The following is a 22,116-nucleotide window of genomic DNA, read 5'->3' as shown; positions in this document are numbered from 1 at the left end:
GTTCACCCTCAGCAACCCAACCTTTTCTGAGAGCACCTTTTCATATGATTGCAGGAGATTTAACCTGCTCTTGTACCTTCTGCCTTCTCACTGTAATGCATCTTCCAAGTGCAGTTGTGATTTATTTTGTGCATCTTTGCACTTATTGTTACAATATTGTATTTTCTGCTGAGGGTGTAGCCTCTTCGACAGTGAGAGACCAAACACAGGCTGAGTGACAACTTTGCAGTACACTTTTATGTTCAGCCCATTATCATAACCCCAAGGTCCTACCATGTCACTTCAATTTTCCATTTTGCTGTCCTTGGCTCCTGTAATGTTCCACTGAAAGTCACCTAAAGGAGCAGCACCTCATCTTTCAACTGATCCCATTTCAGACGTCTGGACTTAACGAGTTTAGCAGGTTGTAAGTTTGCTCGCTGACCTGGAAGGTTTGTTTTCATATGTTTCGTCATCGTATTGGTAGCATCATCAGTGAGTCTCCAGTGAAGTGCTGGTATTGTCCTACTTTCTATTTGTGTCTTGATTTCTAAAGGTGGGTGATATCATTTCTGGTTCTTTTTCTCAGAATGGTAGGTGGAGTCCTGGTTAGAATGCCAGGCCTCCAGAAATTTTCGTGCTTGTCTCTGTTTAGCTTGTCCTAAGATAGATGTATTGTCCCAGTCAAGGTGGTGTCCATCCTCACCTGTGACTTTGAGTGGGACACCTCATCCATCATAGGACAAACTAACCAAAGAGACACACAGGAATTCCTAGAGGCCTGGCATTCTAACGAGTACTCCATCAATAAGCACATCGATTGGACCCCATCTATCATCCCGAGAAAAAGAACCGGAAATTATATCACCTGCATTGAGAAACCAAAACGCATAAATAGAAAGCGGAACATAACACCAGCATTTCACTGGAGGCTCACTAATGATGTTACCTGGTATGGTGACTAAATATCTGAAAACAAACCTTCCAGTTCAGTGAGCAAACTTGCATCCTGAGCTAGAAATCTTTCAAAAATTGCTCACAAGTTGCGCAATTTTAGATTGGAGCCTTTGTCCCCATCTTATGGTGCTTCTCTCACTGCATTGGATTGTGGTTTTTTTTGTGTCTCATTTGCTTCTGCCATTTATACCATCTCTGCAAACGTTTTTTTAAATTTCCTTTATATCCCATATATTCCCTTTGGCCTTGCACTATAAAAACTTCCTTCTATATTTTGATCCCTCCTTCTCTTCATCTAAACACAAACCTCCTTTAGTTTTTCTTTCTAGTGTGCTCCATTTCACTTGCTCAACCTGTTGTACTTTTGCCTGTTCAAATAACGCACATCCCATATTTACTCTCTTTCTCTGCACATGCTAGATGCCACCTGAGTAAAAATGTTCATGTTATGTTTTTTTCTGTAGACTTCCATATTCTGTTGTGACCAATTATTGCTTCTTAAATGTTTAGGGCTATTTTTGCCCTTTTTATTTTCATGTTCCAAAAAATATTTATGAATGCATTCTGTAGTTACAGCAGCACTACTAATTGCTAGTCTCCCTTGCTTTAAAGTGAAAATATAATTTGATAGGTGTCAGACTTATTTTTCTTTGGTAAATCTATAGCTTGAATGGTAGTGTAAACCCAATTGAGATTTTTTTTTAAACTGTCACCCAGGTCCTTTTGTCTGATTGTTCGAATGCAGCAACTGTAATTGAAAGTGCATGTGACTGCTGACCAGCTTTTTTTAGATTCCACCCCTTTTTCCCCCATTTGCACACTCGAGCACTGATGTTTACCACTCCACAAGGATGAATAACAGTCTGCATGGCTGCTGCAACAATTGTACTATTCTTCTGTCCCTGGGTCACTACTTCACCTGGATTACCACTTCACCTGGATTTCTGGATAATTTGATTCTTGAAGAACCAGTGCATTTTAATTTTATCAATGTATTCCTTTGTCGAAAGATTGTTCATTTACAAATGAGTATTTCAAATTGCAGGTAGTGGGAAATGGTACAGAAATGTAGATTACTATCGAATGGATGGCTCTACAAGTGCGCAAACAAGAAAAAAATGGGCTGAAGAATTCAACGATGAGAGTAATATCAGGTAATTTACACTAAAATAGTTATGAAGCATTTAATATTTTTTAAAAATCTGAAATCCCAGAACTGACCTAAATTCGCTATGACATAGAAAAGGGGAAAACTTTAGTTCTCTAAAGTAATGGGGGCAGGTTATAATAACTGATGTTTAGGATAGTGATACATTTGAGCATGCTTTGAACAGGTTGGAAAATGCCCAGTTTTTAGCTAATTCTCATACTAATTCAAAGGTGCTACAGAAAACTCAACCTGTGCAATGCAGAAACAAAGTTAGCATGTGTTGAATTTTAGATTTGTTGCAACACTGAGCTTGTCGGTATATTTTAGATAAATAGATGTGTTTATAATGGCTGAGATCTTGTGGTCTCAAACTAGCAAATACTAAGAGGCTCACCATTTATTGAGGGCTTCTGTGGAGTCCAACTTACAATCCAATCTGGAAATTATGTTGTGCGTGAATGAGCCAGTGCTGATGTTTCCTCGGGGATCTGCCTAGGGGTGGTTGCCTAGTTCTTTCATCAATTTTTGTGGATTTTTTTTTTTACAAGTGCTACTCCTAGCGGGTATAGAGCCAGCTAAAGTGTTTAGGTATTTATATCAATAGAGTGTTCATTTGGCACCACCCGTTCCTCTTGGCTTTTCCTCAGTTCTCTTTAACATCTCTGGCTTTGTTCACCTCTGTCTGTTACACTGGAACCAACACTTCATAAATTGGAGGAGATGATGTCAGGGGGCTACAGTTACAAACACATCAAGTAAAAAAAATAGAGACAGACAATAAGAAGTGTGACTTTAGCTTTTGACATCCAAGGGGGCTTGGCTTCATTGACTGGGCCACTCCAACCAATTTGGTTCTGGATGCCAGCTACAGCTAGAAACGTAAGTCCCTATTGCCATTTACAGGAGAGGTTGAGTTTCACAATCAATGGCATATAACTGAGGGGTCTGGGCCAACATGTTTAGCCTGCACAGTTCTATGGATTTACAGCGTATTACGTTTCCAAGATGTACCATATAAAAAATTCCAAACGACTCTGCACACAGCAGCAAATTGCCCATATTTTACAGTAAGCAGTGAATAAATGGTAGGTTGAATCCTGACTGATGAATGCAGAACCTATTTAAAAATCTTAGTTTAAATATTTAATTTGATATAAAGGATTAACTGGACATGAAATGTTTAAAAATTATTTTCTTCCATTTTTAAATCCCCAATGATGAGTAAACTCTGATGGAATAAGATTCTACTTTTGTAAAATTAATTTCTGTGCCTGATTGATTAGTTGGCAGTGTTGAAGACCTGGTATGCCGTCAAAAATTTTACTTGCACTTGAGTGGACAACCCTAAAAACTTAAATATATTCAGTGCTTTCTAATGGATAAATATTCAAAATTCACTCTACTTTCCCATACTAGAAAGCCTAATTTCTCACTGAAATTTCAATTTAGCAGCTTGCTGATTTCCACATTTGCTGCACGTGTGCAGGTACAGGTACTCAAGATTTTTCAGTATATTTTATAACAAGTTTTGGAAACTTCACCAGTCGCCCAGATTTTGAAGTCTGTATGGTTTGCTGGGGACGTAACTTGAGCAAAATCCATTCAACCATCTTCGTAGTGCAATTTTCTAAAGTTAGTACAGTTTTGGTTGTTGTATGGGGAAAAAATAGAACCACTGTCCTGGTGAAAGCAATGCAAAAAGTTTGTTGTATTTTTGACTTTATTACAAGTTTTAATGTCTTGAATTTTATTGATTGATGACATTTGTTCTTTACAGAGGCCGTTTATTCATTATTTCCACCAAAGCAGGATCGCTGGGGATTAATCTGGTTGCTGCCAACCGTGTTATTATTTTTGATGCCTCTTGGAATCCTTCATATGACATCCAGAGCATCTTTCGTGTTTACCGTTTTGGACAGATGAAGCCAGTCTTTGTCTACAGGTTCTTGGCTCAGGTAAAATGATTACTTCCTTTTGTATCTGGAAGATAGATGTCTGCGTTTTTTAAAATGCTAGCACACAAATTCTCAAGGGAAAGTAAGAGGTTAAGTTATCAAGCCATTTTGAAAATTTCTCCAATCCTTATTTTGTAAAAACTAAAAGTTGAAATGCAATAGGTGCTCTTCTTCTGCCTTTTTTTAAATTTAATGTCTAAGATTGCTGTGAAGCTATCTGAAGTACAAATGTTCTTATTTCGTTGAGTGGACAAGTTCTCCACTTGAATTGCTACGAAAACACTTGATTGTTCCTTTCTGCTTACGGAATGTATCAAACATGGATGAATGGAAGTAAGTTTTTTTTTTAATCTTGCCTTCTCGTTTACCTTTTCACAAAAGCTGTGGATGCAGATTTCTGTTTGGTGATAACAAAATATCCTCATTTTGGTTGCCCTATCTAACATATGCACAAACACCTAACAGTTTTGAAATTTAAAATGAACAGTTCTGAATATTTTCACATTTTTCATTCAATGTTTAAAGTTTTCCTCCATTTCTGATACCATGTCTTCCTCTGAATATGGAAATAATAAGCATAACCTGTTTGAATTTTAGTATTTGGTTTGAGAGGAATGAATTTTGGTAAGAAGCAACTGTACTAAGTTTTAAAGAAGGGTAATTACAAAAGAATGAAGGCAGAGCTAGCTGCAGTGGATTAAGAAAGGAGTTCAGAAACAAAGACTGTTGAGAGAGAATGGCACACGGTCCAGAAAATTGTTCATGGCTTACAGCAAAGACATGTATTCCAGTGAGGAAGAAGGGCTTCAGGAATGAAATAAACTAACTATGGTGAGCCTTGGAATTAAGGATAGCATCAAATTGAAAGAATAAAATCATACATTGGGGCCAAAATTGGTCATAAGAAAAGGGATTGGCAAAGACACCAAAAATGACCAATAAAAAAGATGGTGAATATAAACTTTGAGGGTAACTTGCAAATAATATCAAGATAGATAGCAAGAGCTACATTAAATATATATAAATGAAGAGAGAAGCCAAAGTGAACGTAGGCTTCTTTGAGAATGAGGCTGGGGAAATAATGGGGAACTACGAAACACAAAGTTATACTGCAACAGGTTTATTTGGAAGTACAAACTTTTGGAGCACTGCTTCTTTGTGACAAAAACTAGTGCTTCCAAATCAACCTGTTGGATGATAACCTGGTATTGTGTGATTTTTAACTTGGTCCATCCCAGTCCAACATTGGCACCTCCACATTATGGGAATCAGGAAATGACAAAGGCGTTGAATAAATATTTTGCAACAGTCTTCTCAACGCAAGACACTAATGTCATCCAAAATTATTGAATATTTAAGAGGCAAAAGGAAAAGAACTAAATACAATAGTTACTGGAGAAAAAGTGCTTGGAAAACTAAGGTGTCTGAAGGCCAGTAAGTATCCTAGAGCTAATAGGATACATCCTAGGCTACTGAACTAAGTAGCTACAGAGATAGTAGGCACACAGGTAGTAATGTTCTGAAATCCTTAGATTCTGGAGAAGTCCCAGAAGATTGGGAAGTTGTCAAGATTACACATTTATTTGAAAAGGGAAGGAGGCAAAGAACTTAACATTTGTTATTGGGAAAATGTTAAAATCTATTATAAAAGATGTAATAGTCAACAAAGCATTTAAAAATGTTTCTTGGGAACAAAGAGTGGGCATGGCTTCGTGAAGTGGAAATTATACCTGACAAATTTGAGAATTCTTTGAGGAGGTAACAAGCAGTATAGTTAAAAGGGAAGTATTGGATGTCATGTATCTGGATTTTCAGAACGCTTTTCATTTGGTACCACACATTAGGTTACTTAATATGTTGAGAGCTAATGGTATTAGAGAAAATATATTAGTATGGATAGAGGATGGCTAACTAATAGATAAAGGGACATTTTCAGAACAGCAACCTGCTAACTAGTGGTGTGCTACAGGGACCAGTGCCACGGCCACATTATTTACAATATATATTAACACGGATGAGAAAAGTGAATGTATAATTGGCAAGTTTGCATATGATACAATCTTAAATGGGAAGGGAAGTGTTGAGGATGGTTTAGAGGCTGCGGAGGGATGCAAACAGGTTAGGTGAATGGGCAAAAACTTGGCAGATGGAATGTAATACAGAAAGTGAGAGGTTATGCACTTTGGCATGAAACATAGAGCACTTGAATATTAGTTGAGAGAGAAAGAGACTGTAGGAAGCTACGAAACAAGGATTTTGGAGTCTTCATCCAAGAATGTCAGAAAGCTAAAGATCATCAGATCAGCCATAATTTCATTAAATGGTGGAGCAGACTCGAGCTGAATGACATACTTCTGCTCCTATGTCTTATGGTCTTGTGGAATGTTCCGAATTCATGTATTTTACATTTTGTCATTGAATCATTCCCTCCACTTTCTTTCCAAGACCTAATAAAGAATGCAGTTTTCATTCTGTACAAGTAAGCATGAATTTTAAAAAAAGGGAATATAATATTGTGATTTCACTAATGGATTTGGGTAATAATTTTGGTTTGCTTTCTCATTGGGTACGAGCATTGCTGGCAAGACTAGCATTTGTTGTCCATTCTTAGCTCCCAGTGAAAAATGGGTCGTGAACTGCAATCCAACTTCCTGACTTTAGTTCAAAGTATTATGCAAATCTTTAGGACTACAGTCCCCTGTCCTTGCAATTCAAGTTAATGCAATATTTGGAATATACATTTTTTTCATCCCCTGGAATACTTTATGTACCTTCATATGATTAAAATATTTTGATATTTTTGCAACAAGATTTAGTGATGGTTAATAAAAATCAATAAAGTTTAAAAGCAGAAAATATTCAAAATATGTCAGTTTAGTTTTCTAAATTTGTGTCCCTTTAAATTCAGATAGTTGCTAGGAATCTAGTTTTGCAGTTGATTTTTGGGTAATTCTCTTTAGATTATGGGCAAATAATAACCAGCAGAGTACTGAAGCATATGTAGTAAAGGAACTGAATTGATGTAAATGTGGATCACTTTTTTAACTAAACTGCTTCAATGTCAACTAAATATAAACCTTTTCCTTGTTTAGTGAGTTTTAGTTACCTTTGAATGTTTCATACCTTCAGTATTAGTTGTTTAAGTACTCAATAAGCTGATGTAAACAGAAAAATGTTTGGTTATTCTTTGATTTGTAAAATTAAAATTCATAAATTTTAGTGCAGTTCTTGTATAGTTTCTGTTCCTTGAAGAGATAATACAAGATTATATCATGTCCTATGGTTGTTAACACTTTGTGGTAAAACAATTTACTAAAGCTTTTGTGGGAATGCAGTAATTTTAAAAGTTTGATTCTTAATCTGAAAGATCTTGCTGTTGTAGCTTTTGGTACCATGCATTAGGAAATATGTTATTGAGTTAAATATCGCTGTCTCTCAGATTAACTGCTGAAAGCATAATTGTTCTCTCCAAGACTTTTAAGGGTATAAGGTTTGCCCAGTTCTGATCTGCCAGCCAGCTGTGATTTTTGAACTAGCTGCAACTGGCTCACAGGCAAGACATGACTCCATAGGTAGGAATACCACTGTAACCAGTAGAGATCGGGTAACAGCAACTGCTCCAAAAAGCATTTGTCTATCCTTTTGATATTTGTATAGAGAAACAAATTCAAAGATATTCAGCTGACTGGCATTTCTACTTAACTTATTCAGTGGTGATATTTGGAATAATTTCAGCAAATTAGGCTTGATGTTCACTGCTATAAATTACTGTGCCAGTGATTAAATTGATTTGACAATTTGGTCTGCTGTTCAAGTTATATAATCACATCACTTCAGAAGTTAATTATCCAGTGGAAATCTTATATAAATCCAGAGAACAAACTGGTCTATTGTTCACTAAGGATGATCTGTGAAATTTAATTATTGGTCATTATGATGGGTGATTGGACAGGATTGGCAGGTGACATATGGCAAAGCACAAATTCTAACATAGCGTTGTTTTCAAATACAGGGAACTATGGAGGAAAAGATTTATGATCGTCAAGTAACAAAGCAGTCACTATCATTCCGTGTAGTTGACCAACAACAGATCGAGCGACACTTTACAATGAATGAATTAACTGAGCTCTACACTTTTGAGCCAGATCAACTGGATGATCCAAATTCTGAAAAGAAGAAGAAGAGAGATACTCCTCTGCTGCCTAAGGTTTACCACTTTTCTAACTTTTATGCTTGTCAATATTTTTTTTTAGATTGGTTGCAGTCTCAAATGGATGTATTTCAATTAACAATTGCAGTGCCATTCAGACCAAATAGCATTAGTGATGTCTCATTTTGATCCCCTCCCTACCCCTCTGTTCAGTTTCATTTTTAAGACCAGTTTCTATATAATTCCAGGAAATTTTAGCATTTTATATTTGAAAGCAAGAAAGGAAAGAGACATTTGGAGGGTAAGGGTGGAAGGTGAGGTGAAAGATAAAGTGGAAAGGAACAGAAATGAGGAGGGATCAGGCAGTTGAAGGTTGGAAAGTGGATGAATGGCACAATGGGGCCACTGATGAACTGGAGGAGAGAAGAAATTGTGAAGTGGCCAAAACAGAAGAGGAAAAATAAGAGTAAAACTAAGTGGAGAAGGTGGAGATTGAGGTAGCAATGGTAGAGAGAGATTGATTTGACTTGGAATTGGAGAGAATTGGAATAGAGCTTAGGAATGTAGGAAAAAAAAGTCATGGAAAGATCGAAATTGATGCACTCAAGTGTTAGATAAGGGTGTGGGGGACACATGATTGCAGATAAAAAGTGAAAAGCATTAAATTTGAAAATAGTGAAATGTCAGTGATGTAAAAGTCTGAGAGAATTGAGAACAGATGCTTAGATGAATGTAATGGATGGGGGAAGATGAGGCACCAGGAAATAATAGAAGTGTTGGTTAAATCTGCAAAAATAGATGAACGATGAACATGGATGAGAGTTTATTATTTGCAGATGCTTTCTTTTGGGAGCTGTGCCACTTGCAGTATTTCATAGCTGAAGGTTGGTTTTTTTTTTGGTGGTACAAAAGTTGGGGGGGGAAAAAATTAATATACCGCTCCTTGCTGTCCTTTTCATATTTTGGTTGTGTTACCGTTGACTGCCAATAAAGGACTGTACACTAAACAAAATGTTACGCAAGATACAACACAATGTTTGAGTGACAAGATATAGTTTCTGTATGATTTCTCTACAACATAGAGCAACTGGTGGCCTCAAAACTGTAGACCCCTTTTAATTATAACAAATTCAAATTGATCCTTTGGACATTATCATTGTGCTCATACTAATTAGCCATCTCATCCAATGATTTAAATTTAGGATTAGAGATTAGAAAACTGGTTAGTTTGAATATATGCTTCTTCGTCATTGGTAGTGAAATTGTTACTATAATGTAGCTTTCCAGCTGAGTTGGAACTTATGAACTATTAATTTGAAAATGAAGCAAGATCACACTCATAATCTGAACATTGTTTTACAATAACTCTACCTAATAAGCGTGCCAATTGGGTTGTGTTAGGGGATGGAGGAAGGGAATGTTTAAGCAGCTGTAATTGTTACCAGGCAAGCATGCATGTAAGTGGGTGGTTAAAGGCTAGATTTCCCCATATGAGCATAAACTAACTTTAAGTGGCTTTGATAAATGGGTATGCAATATTTTGAGTATCCCAGTCATGTGACCTTGAACAAAATGAGATTTTAAAAAAGAATTGCATTCTCAGCAAAGCAATTCAACAGTGATTTGCATACACTTTCAGGTAAAGTTTGTTTACCTGAATTAGAGTTTTAAAAATAGATTTTCAAATATTGTTTTGAGTGTTTCAGTTTACCAAAACTATAAGAAAACTGCAAAGACTTATTTGTGTTGTGCTTCATTTAACTTTGTCCTTCACGATCTTCATTTGTTTAGACCACCTACATTATATTTAACAGATATCAAGGTGGCAAAATGCTGTCATTCTTTGGTTCTGCTTGGCAACCTTGAAAGAAACTATTTGAATTATTTTAAAAATCTGTGTAATGCACAACTAATGATTTCATTGGCATGTAATTAAAATATTATGACATTAGTTGGATGTTGGGCAATTTGAAAGGGCTCAGCAAAGATTTACAAGGATGTTGCCAGGGTTGGAGGGCTTGAGCCATAAGGAGAGGCAGAATAGGCTGAGGCTATTTTCCCTGTAGTGTCGGAGGCTGAGGAGTGACCTTATAGAGATTTATGAAATCATTATGGGCGTGGATAGGGTAAATAGACTAACTCATTTCCCTGAGGTTGGGGAGCCCAGAGATAAAGGGCACAGGTTTAGGGTGAGAAAGGAAAGATTTAAAAGGGACCTAACGGGCAACTTTTTCTCACAACGTGATGCGTGTATAGAATGAGATGCCACAGGAAATGGTGGAGACTGGTACAATTACAAATTTAAAATGCATCAGGATGGGTCTGTGAATGTGAAGATTAATTTAGGATATCTGGGTGGCATGGACGAGTTGGACTAAAGGGTCTGTTTCCATGCTGTACGTCTCTATGACTCTAGTCCCAAATAGATTTTGTGTGTTATGACAATTCCATTTGCAGTATTTTGTATATGTGCACTGCAGTATTAATTGGACCTGCTAAGCTCAAGATTTGTGATAGGTTTATAAATAACGTATAGGCACTTTTTACTGAAGTACGGATCAAAACATAGAATTTGGTTTTAATTCTATTTTTGACATAATTCCTTTTTCTAATATAATAAAATACACATTTTAAACTAATGTTTGCGAAGAGGGAAAGTTATTTCCAACTAAGTGTCACTCATTTCAGGAACCATTATACTTACAAATTCTGCATCGAAAGTAAGCGCCTTTGTAAAGAAAGAATAAATGAAAGTATTGAGGAATTAAGTTTGACTCCCATGGAGGAGATTTGATTTCTCAAACGATCTTGTCTCTCAATCTTCCAAATTGCTTAATTTGTTCCCATGTTTAACAGTACATTTACCAAGCACTTTACAAGAGCTATTAAAGCATTTTCAGCTTTTGGGATATTTTGCAACATGAAAAGCTGGACCATTCTGCAGTAAAATTACTTTAGTTTACTTTTAATGCAGTGCATCAATTGTGATTTTATGGAGACTTTGATTCTCTCGCCTGTTTAACATTTAATGTCTGCTGTCAGGCAGAAATGTTCTCACCCTAGAGCTACTCTACTGGAATTTTTTGTGAGGTTTGTCGACCCTGTGGCACAAATTCAAGTTCGAATATTTTGATGCCAGTGAATGGAGTCCTTTCATTTGAATATATTTCACCTTGAGAGACACTTAAGAATCTGACATTTGTAATATTGAATATAAGTTGCCTTTTTGGAAGTTGAGTAGAACGTGAAGAGCAAACCGTTTTCTCACACCATTGAATAATGTATGGGCATGTTAAAGCTCAAACAAAAAAAGGTATGAGAACCTTCAAAAATGGTGGCACGAAAAATGGCGCAGGATATCCTGAAGGAAAATTGTGTTCTGCTGTAGTATGTGAATTTCAACATGGAAAGCAAATGGGTACATGTCTATAAATGGTACTTTTAGATTTATTTTGTATAACACAAGTTTTATTTTAAACCTCAGGATTATTGTTACCCGAAGAATTATTTTTAGCACAAAATAAAGTTATAAGAACTTGTATTCCGTAAACTGTCTCTAATTATAGGGAGAAGTGGGTACTGCAGATGCTGGAGATCCGAGTCAAGATTAGAGTGGTGCTGATAAAGCACAGCAGGTCAGGTGGCAGCCGAGGTGAAGGAGAATCGATGTTTTTAAAGGGCTTTTGCCCGAAACGTTGACTCTCCCACTCCTCAGATGCTGCCTAACCTGCTGTGCTTTTCCAGCAGCCCATAAATCTTGACTCTAATTACAATGGAACCTCCTTTATGTGTGGCTTGTTATCTATTATGTCTTTTCAGACTTTTGCTTGTAACAAGCTATTAACATCAAGAACCAATCAAAATATTAATTCTGGTTATATTGTCTCTTAATTTGTGTTTTTGATATTGTTTCATTGTATGCACAAGATGGAAAGTTGGAATTTTTGAATCATCTACCACTTTGCAATATCCATTTGAGTTTCTTCCATTATGTAATTGATGGCAAAGTTGTGAAATTACCTTCAGTCACTTAAATGTAGGAATTTGTTTTAATTGTTGCGCTGCAGTGATTAAAGCATGAAAGGGTCATGATGAGATTTTGTTCAATTAATTTGTTTCTACACTTGTTTTCATGATTAGATTAAAAGACAAGTGAAAAATGGAAGATTTTTAAAATTTATTCAGTGAAAAATTGATTTAGTTTAACTTGCTTTTACTATGCTGAATTACAGATGATATAGTTGACCTCTGAAAGAGATTATTGTCTAACCATAGTTTGTGGTATTTGCTCCAGCACTTACCAAAAAGTAATTTATATTTTGGATATAGTTTCAAATTTCCTGACTCCAAAAGATGTGGTTTACTCGCAATATAACACTTAAACAGATGTTCCATGTTCTTTTAGCCAACACTTGATACAAGATCCTATGGCTCATTTTTAACCTCATTTAACATTTGTTTTGACAGTGTTGTAAGTTATCTCTGAATTGCTGAGAGGATCAGTCAGTAACCTTTCCCTTAGTGGTTTGAGGATCTTGCAGTAGATTTGTTTTTGACATTCAAAGCTCTGTGGAATTACTGACAAATTCTCATTTGAAACCATTGTCAGTATAGGTGAAAGCTTTTTGACTTTTGGGTAAAATTCCCAATATTAAATTGGTGGCCTTGTCTTGAATAGGTAAATAATTGCTGTCTTTTTAGTATGCATATGAAAACCTCTGGTGACTTCATGTCCATTAGAGTTCTCAGCAAGAAAATTAACACCCAAATAGCAAAGCTGTAAGCAAGCACCCTCTTTGCTGCTCACCCTGGTGCAACTACAGTAATTTATTCTGTTGATGAATGGTACAAAAAAATAGCAAAATCACATTTACATGTGCTTTGTTTAATATTCTGTTGAAAGCAAGAAGTGTGGAAGTTGAAAGAGTAGGGAACACTTTGGTGAAAGGATAAATAAACTTTTTGATGCAGTCTTTGTGTTTTACTGATCTTTATTTTACCAATCTTAGATATTGGCGGGTATAGTATTTTAAATTCATGATTGAGTTCTGTATTAGTCAAAACTGGAATGCTTCTTCCTATGCATCAAAAATTTCTTATTAGGTCAGTGATATGATTTGGTTGATGCATTTATGCTGATCTCTTAAGTTACCGGATCAATGAAGAGCACTTCAAAGGTTAAGGGAAGGCCATTTAAGCCATTACAGTTCTCCTGTTTCGATTAGAAGTGTAGGAAAATACCGGTGACATCTGTCAAGTAAAAATGTGAATGGCAAGGCAGTTCCTGCCCCTTCCACTGTTCTCTTCAAATGATGCAAGTAATTGAGAGATCAATCCAACAATTTGTTCCCTGAGAAGTAATCTGCATCACAGAAGCAATATTACGCTCAAGACAACATGAGGAAATTCTCTAGGGACTTTGCTTCCCTAATTACAAAGAGTTATTTCCTTTACGCTTACCTCTTGGCACTTGCGATGTCTTAGTCTTAGATTATGAAATGCAACATACCTTTTAAGGCTTCACCCAGACAATTTACTTAGATATAATATTGTAGTAGAGGTGAACCTCTAGATCTTGCATTAAATATATACTAAATATCGATCTAATAATTAGTTTGTTAAGTAATTGATTCACGAGGGTAATTCATTTGTGGACAAATATTCTAATAGTGGAAAAATTCCCAAATGTGCACCTTAATGGAAATATTTTTCTGCCGAAGCATTTTTGAAGCAATTTGTGAATGTTATTCAGTATGTATTCTCTGAAGTTTCTGTGCTTCCTTGCAAAAAGAACACAATGGTTTAACACTCCCTCTCTCCTAACACCTCCCTCCACCCATCCCACTTCCCACCTCACTGCAAACTGTCAAGTAGACAGATTAACTGCAGTTAGGGCTAGAAAATAAATGCCCTTGCCTCCATAGCCCTTGTCCATAAATATGGAAAATAATATAATTTTCAATGGGAATACTGAGAATAAGGTGTTTTTTTTTTACAACAACATTTAAATCTAATCTTAAATCTTCCCAAATGGACAGAGGCCTCCAACTCAAATAAATCACTGGTGCCCATTGGGACCTTAAAGTCCCAAAATGCGCAAAGTTGTGACATCTACGTGGAAAGTTTATTACTAGTTTTACCCTTACTGAATTAATTGGTAAGTCCGATAGCAATATGATCACTTGGCTAGAGTCCAAAAATTGTTTGTGCTTTACTTATAAAAAGCTCCAAATAAATTCTTCTGACAGTTGTAAAACAAATGCAACTTGAGTAAATCAACTCGTGTCAAAGCACTCCACTCATCAGACATTGTGTCCATCCTCTCAGACAGATACTGAGAGATGTATCTTCAGATCGTGATGGGAGGGGGAGATGTGGCTGTCCTGGAATTATACTTGAAAATTAACCTTCCAACTACGTACACAAGTTCAACCCTATTGCAGCAAACATCAGAAGGTGGAAAGGCTTCAGTGTAAATGGACAGATTAAGTCACAGTCAGCATCAGATATTGCTTCAATAGTGAGTGGAAGATCTGGGCCTCTATCTGATTTTAAAATTGAGATGGCTTAAAGAATGCACTCATTAATAGGTTTAGTTTCATTAAGGTGTAATGGATTCTGGTAGTAAATGAAATGTAGTTTTCAGACAAAACTCTTTTAAAACCTCATTCACTCCAAAATGTGTAAGTTTGGTTTTACAGTTAAGGGGGATTGGTCAGTGAGGTAAAATCCAGTCATGATTTTTAAAAAAAACTGTAGGTTTGGCAAAATTGCTTAAAGATAATATTTCAAACTAAATGTTTTCATGATTGACAGATACATCCAAAACTAAAAGATGGCAGAAAAGAGAACATTTCGTTGATCTTGATAGCATTTATCTAGCAATTGAAATCATTAGGTGTTGGAAAGAGGTTGTTGATGGCATGTTAAAGTTTTACTTTTAAAGAAAATGTCTCCATGCTATTCCCCTTTCCTAAAGGGAAAAGAAATCTGCAGCTTTTTAATTGTTACGATTTACTTTGATATAATATTGTAGTAGAGGTGAACCTCTAGATTTTGCATTAAATATATACTAAATATCGATCTAATAATTAGTTTAAGTAATTGACAGTTACCTATATTACCTGTTCAATTTGTTTGAACCATTGTTGTGTATTTGTAGGCCTTTACTGCTTTCAGAACTCACTGTTTTTGGTTTTAAAGTAGCTCATGTTGAACATCAAAGTTTTGCTTGCAAATGTCAGAATCATAAGCACCTGAATTAATTGTTATTGAAACCAGATTTATTCATTTTTATATCATTGAACACATACAGTCATAGAGACATACGGAAACAGACCCTTCAGTCCAATCTGTCCATGCCGACCAGATATCCCAACCCAATCTAGTCCCACCTGCCAACACCTGACCCATATCCCTCCAAACCCTTCCTATTCATAAACTCATCGAGGTGGCTTCTTAAATGTTGCAATTGTACTAGCCTCCACAACTTCCTCTGGCAGCTCATTCTGTACATGTACCATCCTCTGCTTGAAAATGTTGCCCCTTGGGTCTCTTTTATATCTTTTCCCTCATACTAAACCTAGGCCCTCTCATTCTGGACTCCCCAACCAGGGAAAGGACTATGCCTATTTATCCTATCCATGCCCCTCATGATTTTATAAATCTCTCTAAGGTCACCCCTCCAACGCTCTAGGGAAAAGAGCCCCAGCTTATTCAACCTCTCCCTGTAGCACAGATCCTCCAACCCTGGCAACATCCTTGTAAATCTTTTCTGAGTCCTTTTAAGTACCACAACATGTGGGCGGCATGGTGGCTCAGTGGTTAGCACTGCTACCTCAGCGCCAGGGATCCAGGTTCAATTCCAGCCTCAGGCAATTGTCTGTGTGGAGTTTGCACATTCTCTCCCTGTCTGCGTGGGTTTCCTCCGGGTGCTCTGGTTTCTTCTCTCAGTTCAAAAATGTGCAGGTTAGGTGAATTAGTCATGCTAAATTGCCTGTAGAGTTAGGTGCATTAGTTAGGGGAATGGGTCTGGGTAAGTTACTTTTTGGAGGGTCGTTGGGCCAAAAGGCCTGTTTCCACACTGCAGAGAATCTAATCTAATCTAAAACATCTTTCTGATAGGAAAGAGAGCAGAATTGCACACATTATTCCAACAGCAGCCTAACCAATGTCCCATACAACCGCAACGTGACCACCTTCCTCTGACCATTAAAGGAAAGCATACCAAAAGCTGCCTTCACTATCCTATCTATCTGCGACTCCACTTTCGAAGAACTGTGAACCTGCACTCCAAGGTCTCTTTGTTCAGCAACACTCTCTAGGATATTACTATTATGTGTATAAGTGCTGCTAAGATTTGCTTTCCCAAAATGCAGCACCTCTCATTTATCTGAATTAAACTCCATCTGCCACTTCTCAGCCTACTGGCCCATCTAATCAAGATCCCGTTGTAACCAACTTTGCTGTCCACTACACCTCCAACTTTGGTGTCATCTGCAAACTTTCTAACTATATTTTTTGTGCTCACATCCAAATCATTTATATAAATGATGAAAAGTAGTGGACCCAGCACCAATCCTTGTGGCACTGCTCTGGTCACAGGCCTCCAGTCTGAAAAACAACCCTCCACCACCACTCTCTGTCTTCTATCTTTGAGCCAGTTCTGTATCCCCAAATGGCTCGTTCTCCCTGTATTCCGTGGGATCTAACCTTGCTCATCAGTCTCCTATGGGGAACCTTGTTAAACGTCTCACTGAAGTCCATATAGATCATATGTACCGCTCTGCCCTCATCAATCCTCTTTGTTACTTCAAAAAACTTAATCAAGTTTGTGAGACATGATTTTCCACGCACAAAGCCATGTTGACTATCCCGAATCGGTCCTTGCCTTTCCAAATACATGTACGTCCTGCCCCTCAGGATTCCCTCCAACAATTTGCCCAAAACTGGCGTCCAATTCACTGGTCTGTAGTTCCCTGGTTTGTCCTTACCACCCTTCTTAAATAGTGGCACTACGTTAGCCAACCTCCAATCTTTCAGCAACTTACCTGTGACTATCAATGATACAAATACCTCAGCAAGAGACCCAGCAATCACTTCTCTAGTTTCCCACAGAATTCTAGGGTACACCTAATCAGGTCCTGGGGATTTATCCACTTTTATGCATTTCAAATCATCCAGCACTTCCTTCTCTGTAATATGGACATTTTTCAAGATGTCACCATCTATTTCCCTACATTCTATATCTTCCATATCCTTTTCCATAGTAAATATTGATGCAAAATACCCATCTCCTGTAGCTCCACACAAAGGCTGCCTTGCTGATCTTTGAGGAGCCCTATTCTCTCCCTAGTTATCCTTTTATCCTTAATGTATTTGTAAAAACCCTTTGGATTCTCCTTAACCCTATTTGCCAATGCTATCTTATGCCCCCTTTTTACCTTCCTGACTTCCCTCTTAAGTTTACTCCTACTGCCTTTATACTCTTCGAAGGGTTCACTCGATCCATTCCTGACATATGCTTTTTCTTAACCAAACCCTCAATTTCTTTCGTGGCCCAGTATTCCCTATACCTACCAGCCTTTCCTTTCACCCTAACAGAAATATATTGTCTCTGACTCTCGTTATCTTATTTCTGGAGACTTCTTATTTTCCAGCCGTCCCTTTATCTGCGAACATCTGCCCCCAATCAGCTTTTGAAAGTTCTTGCCTAATATCGTCAAAATTGGCCTTTCTCCAGTTTAAAACTTCAACAACTTTTAGATCTGGTCTATTGTTTTCCATCACTGTTTTACAACTAATAGAATGATGGTCGCAGACCCCAATGTGCTCCCCTACTGACACCTCAATCACCTGCCCTGCCCTTGTTTCCCAAGAGTAGGTCAAGTTTTGCACCTTTTCTAGTAGGTACGTCCACACATTGAATCAGAAAATTTTCTTATACACACTTAACAAATTCCTCTTCATCTAAATCCTTAACACTATGGTAGTCCCAGTTTATGTTTGGAAAGTTAAAATCCCCTGCCATAACCATCCTATTATTCTTGCAGGTAACTGAGATCTCCTAACAAATTTGTTTCTCAATTTCCCTCTAGCTGTTAGGGGGTCTATAATATAATCCCACTCAGCTGTTCATCCCTTTCTTATTTCCCAGTTTCACCTAAATAACTTCCCTGAATGTATTTTGAGGAATATCTTCCCTCGGTACAGCTGAAATGCTATCCCTTATCAAAAACGCCACTCTTCTACCCCCCTCCCCCCCAGCCTCCCTTTCTGTCCTTCCTGTAGTATTGGTATCCTGGAACATTAAGCTGCCAATCCTGTCCATCCCTGAGCCACATTTCTGTAATTGCTATGATATCCCGGTCCCATGTTTCTGACCACACTCTGAGTCATCTGCCTTCCCTGTTAGGCTGGTTGCATTGAAATAAATGCAGTCTTGTAGTTGAGTAGACTGCCACAATTACAATCTTTTTGCTGTTTGACATTTTTCTGAAGAGAGAAGAAATCAGTAGCAATGGGTTGGTTTTGTAGGTTGGTAATACCCCATTTTGACAGCATTGAGGCAGTTGAAGAAATGGTTGAAAGGTAGAGATTGATATCATCATGTTTCAAAACTTACACTATAACTGTGTGGTTCATGTTGCTGTGTCGGCAAGGTGGTGAATAAACAGGTCAAGATGAGATCCTGGTAGTAACAATGCAGTGGAAAAAAGATGGTGTTATCAAGTTCTGCCTCCATGATTAAGGGTAGTTCATCAAGGTAGTACAATATGACTTATTAACTTGAGGTACTTTGCTACTAAATTGGGTTGAAGCAAAACTGATGGATTCAAATTGGGTGGTTCTGGGGAGAAACCCCAGCAGTGGGAGAATAACATTTATGGACCTTAAGGGAAAATGGTATTGGAGTTGAAGCAGATTGAAATACAGTTTTATTACATCATATACTTTTCCTCAAATGATTTGTCTTCTGCTTCCTCTCCTGTTCCCAGAGTCCATGATGAACATTCTGACTTGATTCCTAAGTTTTTCTATTTATCCTGTGCCGCCACTGCCTTCTAAAAATGTTTCATTGGAAGTAAATTCTAAAATTAATGTTTCAAAGTAGCTCCTTATTTTGTAGAGCTCCAATATCATTCATGGCTGGAAAAAAAAATTTTTCTTTCGGCTTTTTTCTGTACATCAATCCCATGATGCTGGACATCAAACTCATAACTTCCTGTAATTGTACTGGGGCTTCCTTATCTGTGTCTCAGTTGCTAGAATAAATGATTGCAACAGTGCTAGAATTATCTTGTGCAGAGAGAAAGAAGAAACAGCACTAATATCACACCTTTCATTACCCCTGAACATCCCAAGAATCTGCATCACCAATTTAATTATTATAAAGTATATCCACTGTTGTAATGAAGGCAAAATGTCCCATGTTGCTACAGTGACAAATGGAAATATCAATGCCGAGCAAAAGGAGGAAAGGTTAGGGCTCAAAGCTTGTTCCAAGCACGATTTTTAATTTGGCTTTAACAGAGGAGAAGGAATGAGGGAATTCCAGGTGTCTCCACCGCTGAAAGCACAATTGTCAATCCTCTCGGAGTGTTCTGGATTATCCAAGAATAAAAGATTAATCCACATGCTGCCGTGAGAAATCTAGGAGATTGATCATAGTGGCATTTAAAATGGATTTTGTCTCATTTTCTTAAAACTATTATGTTGGGAGTTTCAATGAACTGAGGTAGGATAGAAGGAAGCAAAACAAAGACATTACTGGGATAAAGAGAATATGGGGTATGAAGCTTTTCTTGGAATTGATCTGGAAACAGCTTGCACAGTCTAGTTCAGTTTAAAAATTGCTGGAATGAGGCTTGCAGTTAATGAAGAAGGTTTGTTTGTAAAAGTAAGTTTGTAAACTTAGTTTGAGAAAGATTTGTTCTGACTGTTTTGACTATCTAGTACAGCATTTGCTCTGTCAGTCAAGATCTCTTTTCTGATTCACCCTTAACTATTTTAAAATATTTATTGAATCCTTATGTTGCCCCTTTTTCTCCTGTCTGCAGCTATTTATACTTGTCAATATTAAATTTCTCCCCCACTGTTAGCCTGTGGTGTTTCATCCAACTTTTTAGTTTGCGAGGTGTTTCCTCAATCATCTGCCTGTTTTAGCTTGGTGTTTTGTGATTTGAATAGTTTCTGCGAGGTTCCTGATAACAATAGATGGACATTAAATTCGCAATTGTCCAGTCTCATTTGATGGCTGCACCCAAAATCTCTAATGAGTAACTTTTCTCTGCCCTTATGATGATTTCTTAAGCTCCTGACAAGTAATGTTTCTTAATGAGTAGCAGCAAAGAAAATAAATGAAGATTTGGCTAATACAAATAAATGAATAAGAAAACACTTTTGAAGTATCAAATTTTTTTTTAAAAAACGCTTTGAGTTATGCCACATGCTGTGAATTTAAATTGATGTCTTGCATTTGAGAATTATTTTACTGGCGATTGCCAGTCTTCTGTGGGAGGTCATTGGCCAGGTTATTTGATGACTTCATGAATTATGATTGAACCTGTGCTATCAGGAAGTTGGGCAGGATCCAAGTGTATCATCAAATCACAGTGAGGCAGACTGGGAGGAATGTACAGCAATCAGCTTGAAGTGAAGAGTGGTCTGATGTGGGAGAAGTCAGTTCTGAGTTAGAATAGCATTGGCACCAGTACTGGGAAAGTCTCTTACCTGTACCATTGGGATGGACTACATTGAACAATGCTGGGATTGGTGTTTTTAAAAACCACGTAATTAGAGGAGTTAGAGCAGGTTTTAAATGAAAAGTGGAGGCATGGGCCAAATTTGCAACACTAGTGAATCAGATTAGGGAAAACGCAACAAAGGAGGAAATTCATATGGGAAATGATAAACAGACAAAATGAAAGGAAAGAACAAAAAAATGCAAATCTAAAAGCAAATCCGAAGATTGCAAGTTGCAAAAATAAAAGATTAAGGCCAGCTGAAAGCACTGAATTTGAAACAAAACAAATGAACTAGTAGTCCAAATTGAGAAAATAAGTATGATCTAGTGACCATTTCTGAGGTGTGGCTGCAGGCGGACTTAGATTGAGTCCTGAATGTTGAAGGGTGTATGACTTTCAGAAAGGATGGGAAGTTATGAAAATATGGAGAAGTGACTGTCAATTAAAGATGATATTATCGTAATAGACAAAGACAACCTAAAAACAGAAGATTAGGATATGGAAGCAGTCTGGTTAGAGTTTCAGAACAATGAAGGCAAGAGGTCACTTGTGGATGTTGTATGTAGATCTCCTAACAGTAAATATGTGGTAGGGCAGGATATCAAGGAAGAAATGATAGGAGCTCGTTGAAAGGACGCAAGTATTATTGTGGGGGATTCTAACCTACATACAGACCATGAGACACAAAAGCAGAATGAAGTGATTTGGCCCTTCAAATCTTCACTGTACTCATTCGTGGTTGCTGTTTCTCAACCCCATTCTCCTGCCTTCTCCCCATAACTCTCGATGGCCTTTCTCATCAGTAATCAGATGGGAAAAATCAGACTGGAAAAAGTAGTCTAATTGAGGAATTTGTAAAATGTTTTTGGGACAATTTCTTAGAAAGTTTGTGGTACCAGCCAGAGAGCAGACTGAACTAGATCTGGTTTTGACCTGGGTAGCAATAAGCATAATATATTTTAAATTTGAGGACAGTTTAAGGGAGAGAAATGTAGATCCAAGGCTGTTATTTTGAATTTAAACACTGGCAATTACAAACATATGAAAGTGGAGTTAATAAATGTGAACTGACAATAAGTATTAAGGGATATAGTAGAGTATTGTGGCAAATATTTTAAAGGATATTCCAGAAAGCACAGAATCAATGCATTCCAGCAAATAAAAAGACAAAGATCAGAA

The 22,116-nt window shown here is 37.2% G+C and overlaps 1 protein-coding gene across 5 annotated transcripts in view; it reads left to right on the top strand.

Moving 5' to 3' along the window:
* Positions 1-22,116, top strand: part of atrx (ATRX chromatin remodeler) — a 230,120-nt gene that overhangs the window by 187,900 nt on the left and 20,104 nt on the right. For all 5 annotated transcript variants that reach the window (XM_060832473.1, XM_060832472.1, XM_060832474.1 and 2 more), the window contains 3 exons: positions 1,982-2,090; positions 3,864-4,041; positions 8,054-8,248. In XM_060832473.1, the coding sequence (XP_060688456.1) occupies positions 1,982-2,090; positions 3,864-4,041; positions 8,054-8,248 (482 nt within the window). The remainder of the gene's footprint in view (positions 1-1,981; positions 2,091-3,863; positions 4,042-8,053; positions 8,249-22,116) is intronic.

The sequence above is a fragment of the Hemiscyllium ocellatum genome, chromosome 11 (assembly GCF_020745735.1).
Source record: "Hemiscyllium ocellatum isolate sHemOce1 chromosome 11, sHemOce1.pat.X.cur, whole genome shotgun sequence".
NCBI classification, from domain to species: Eukaryota; Metazoa; Chordata; class Chondrichthyes; order Orectolobiformes; family Hemiscylliidae; genus Hemiscyllium; species Hemiscyllium ocellatum.
Note: the sequence above shows the minus strand (reverse complement) of the source record. Positions and strands in the feature narration are given on the sequence as shown.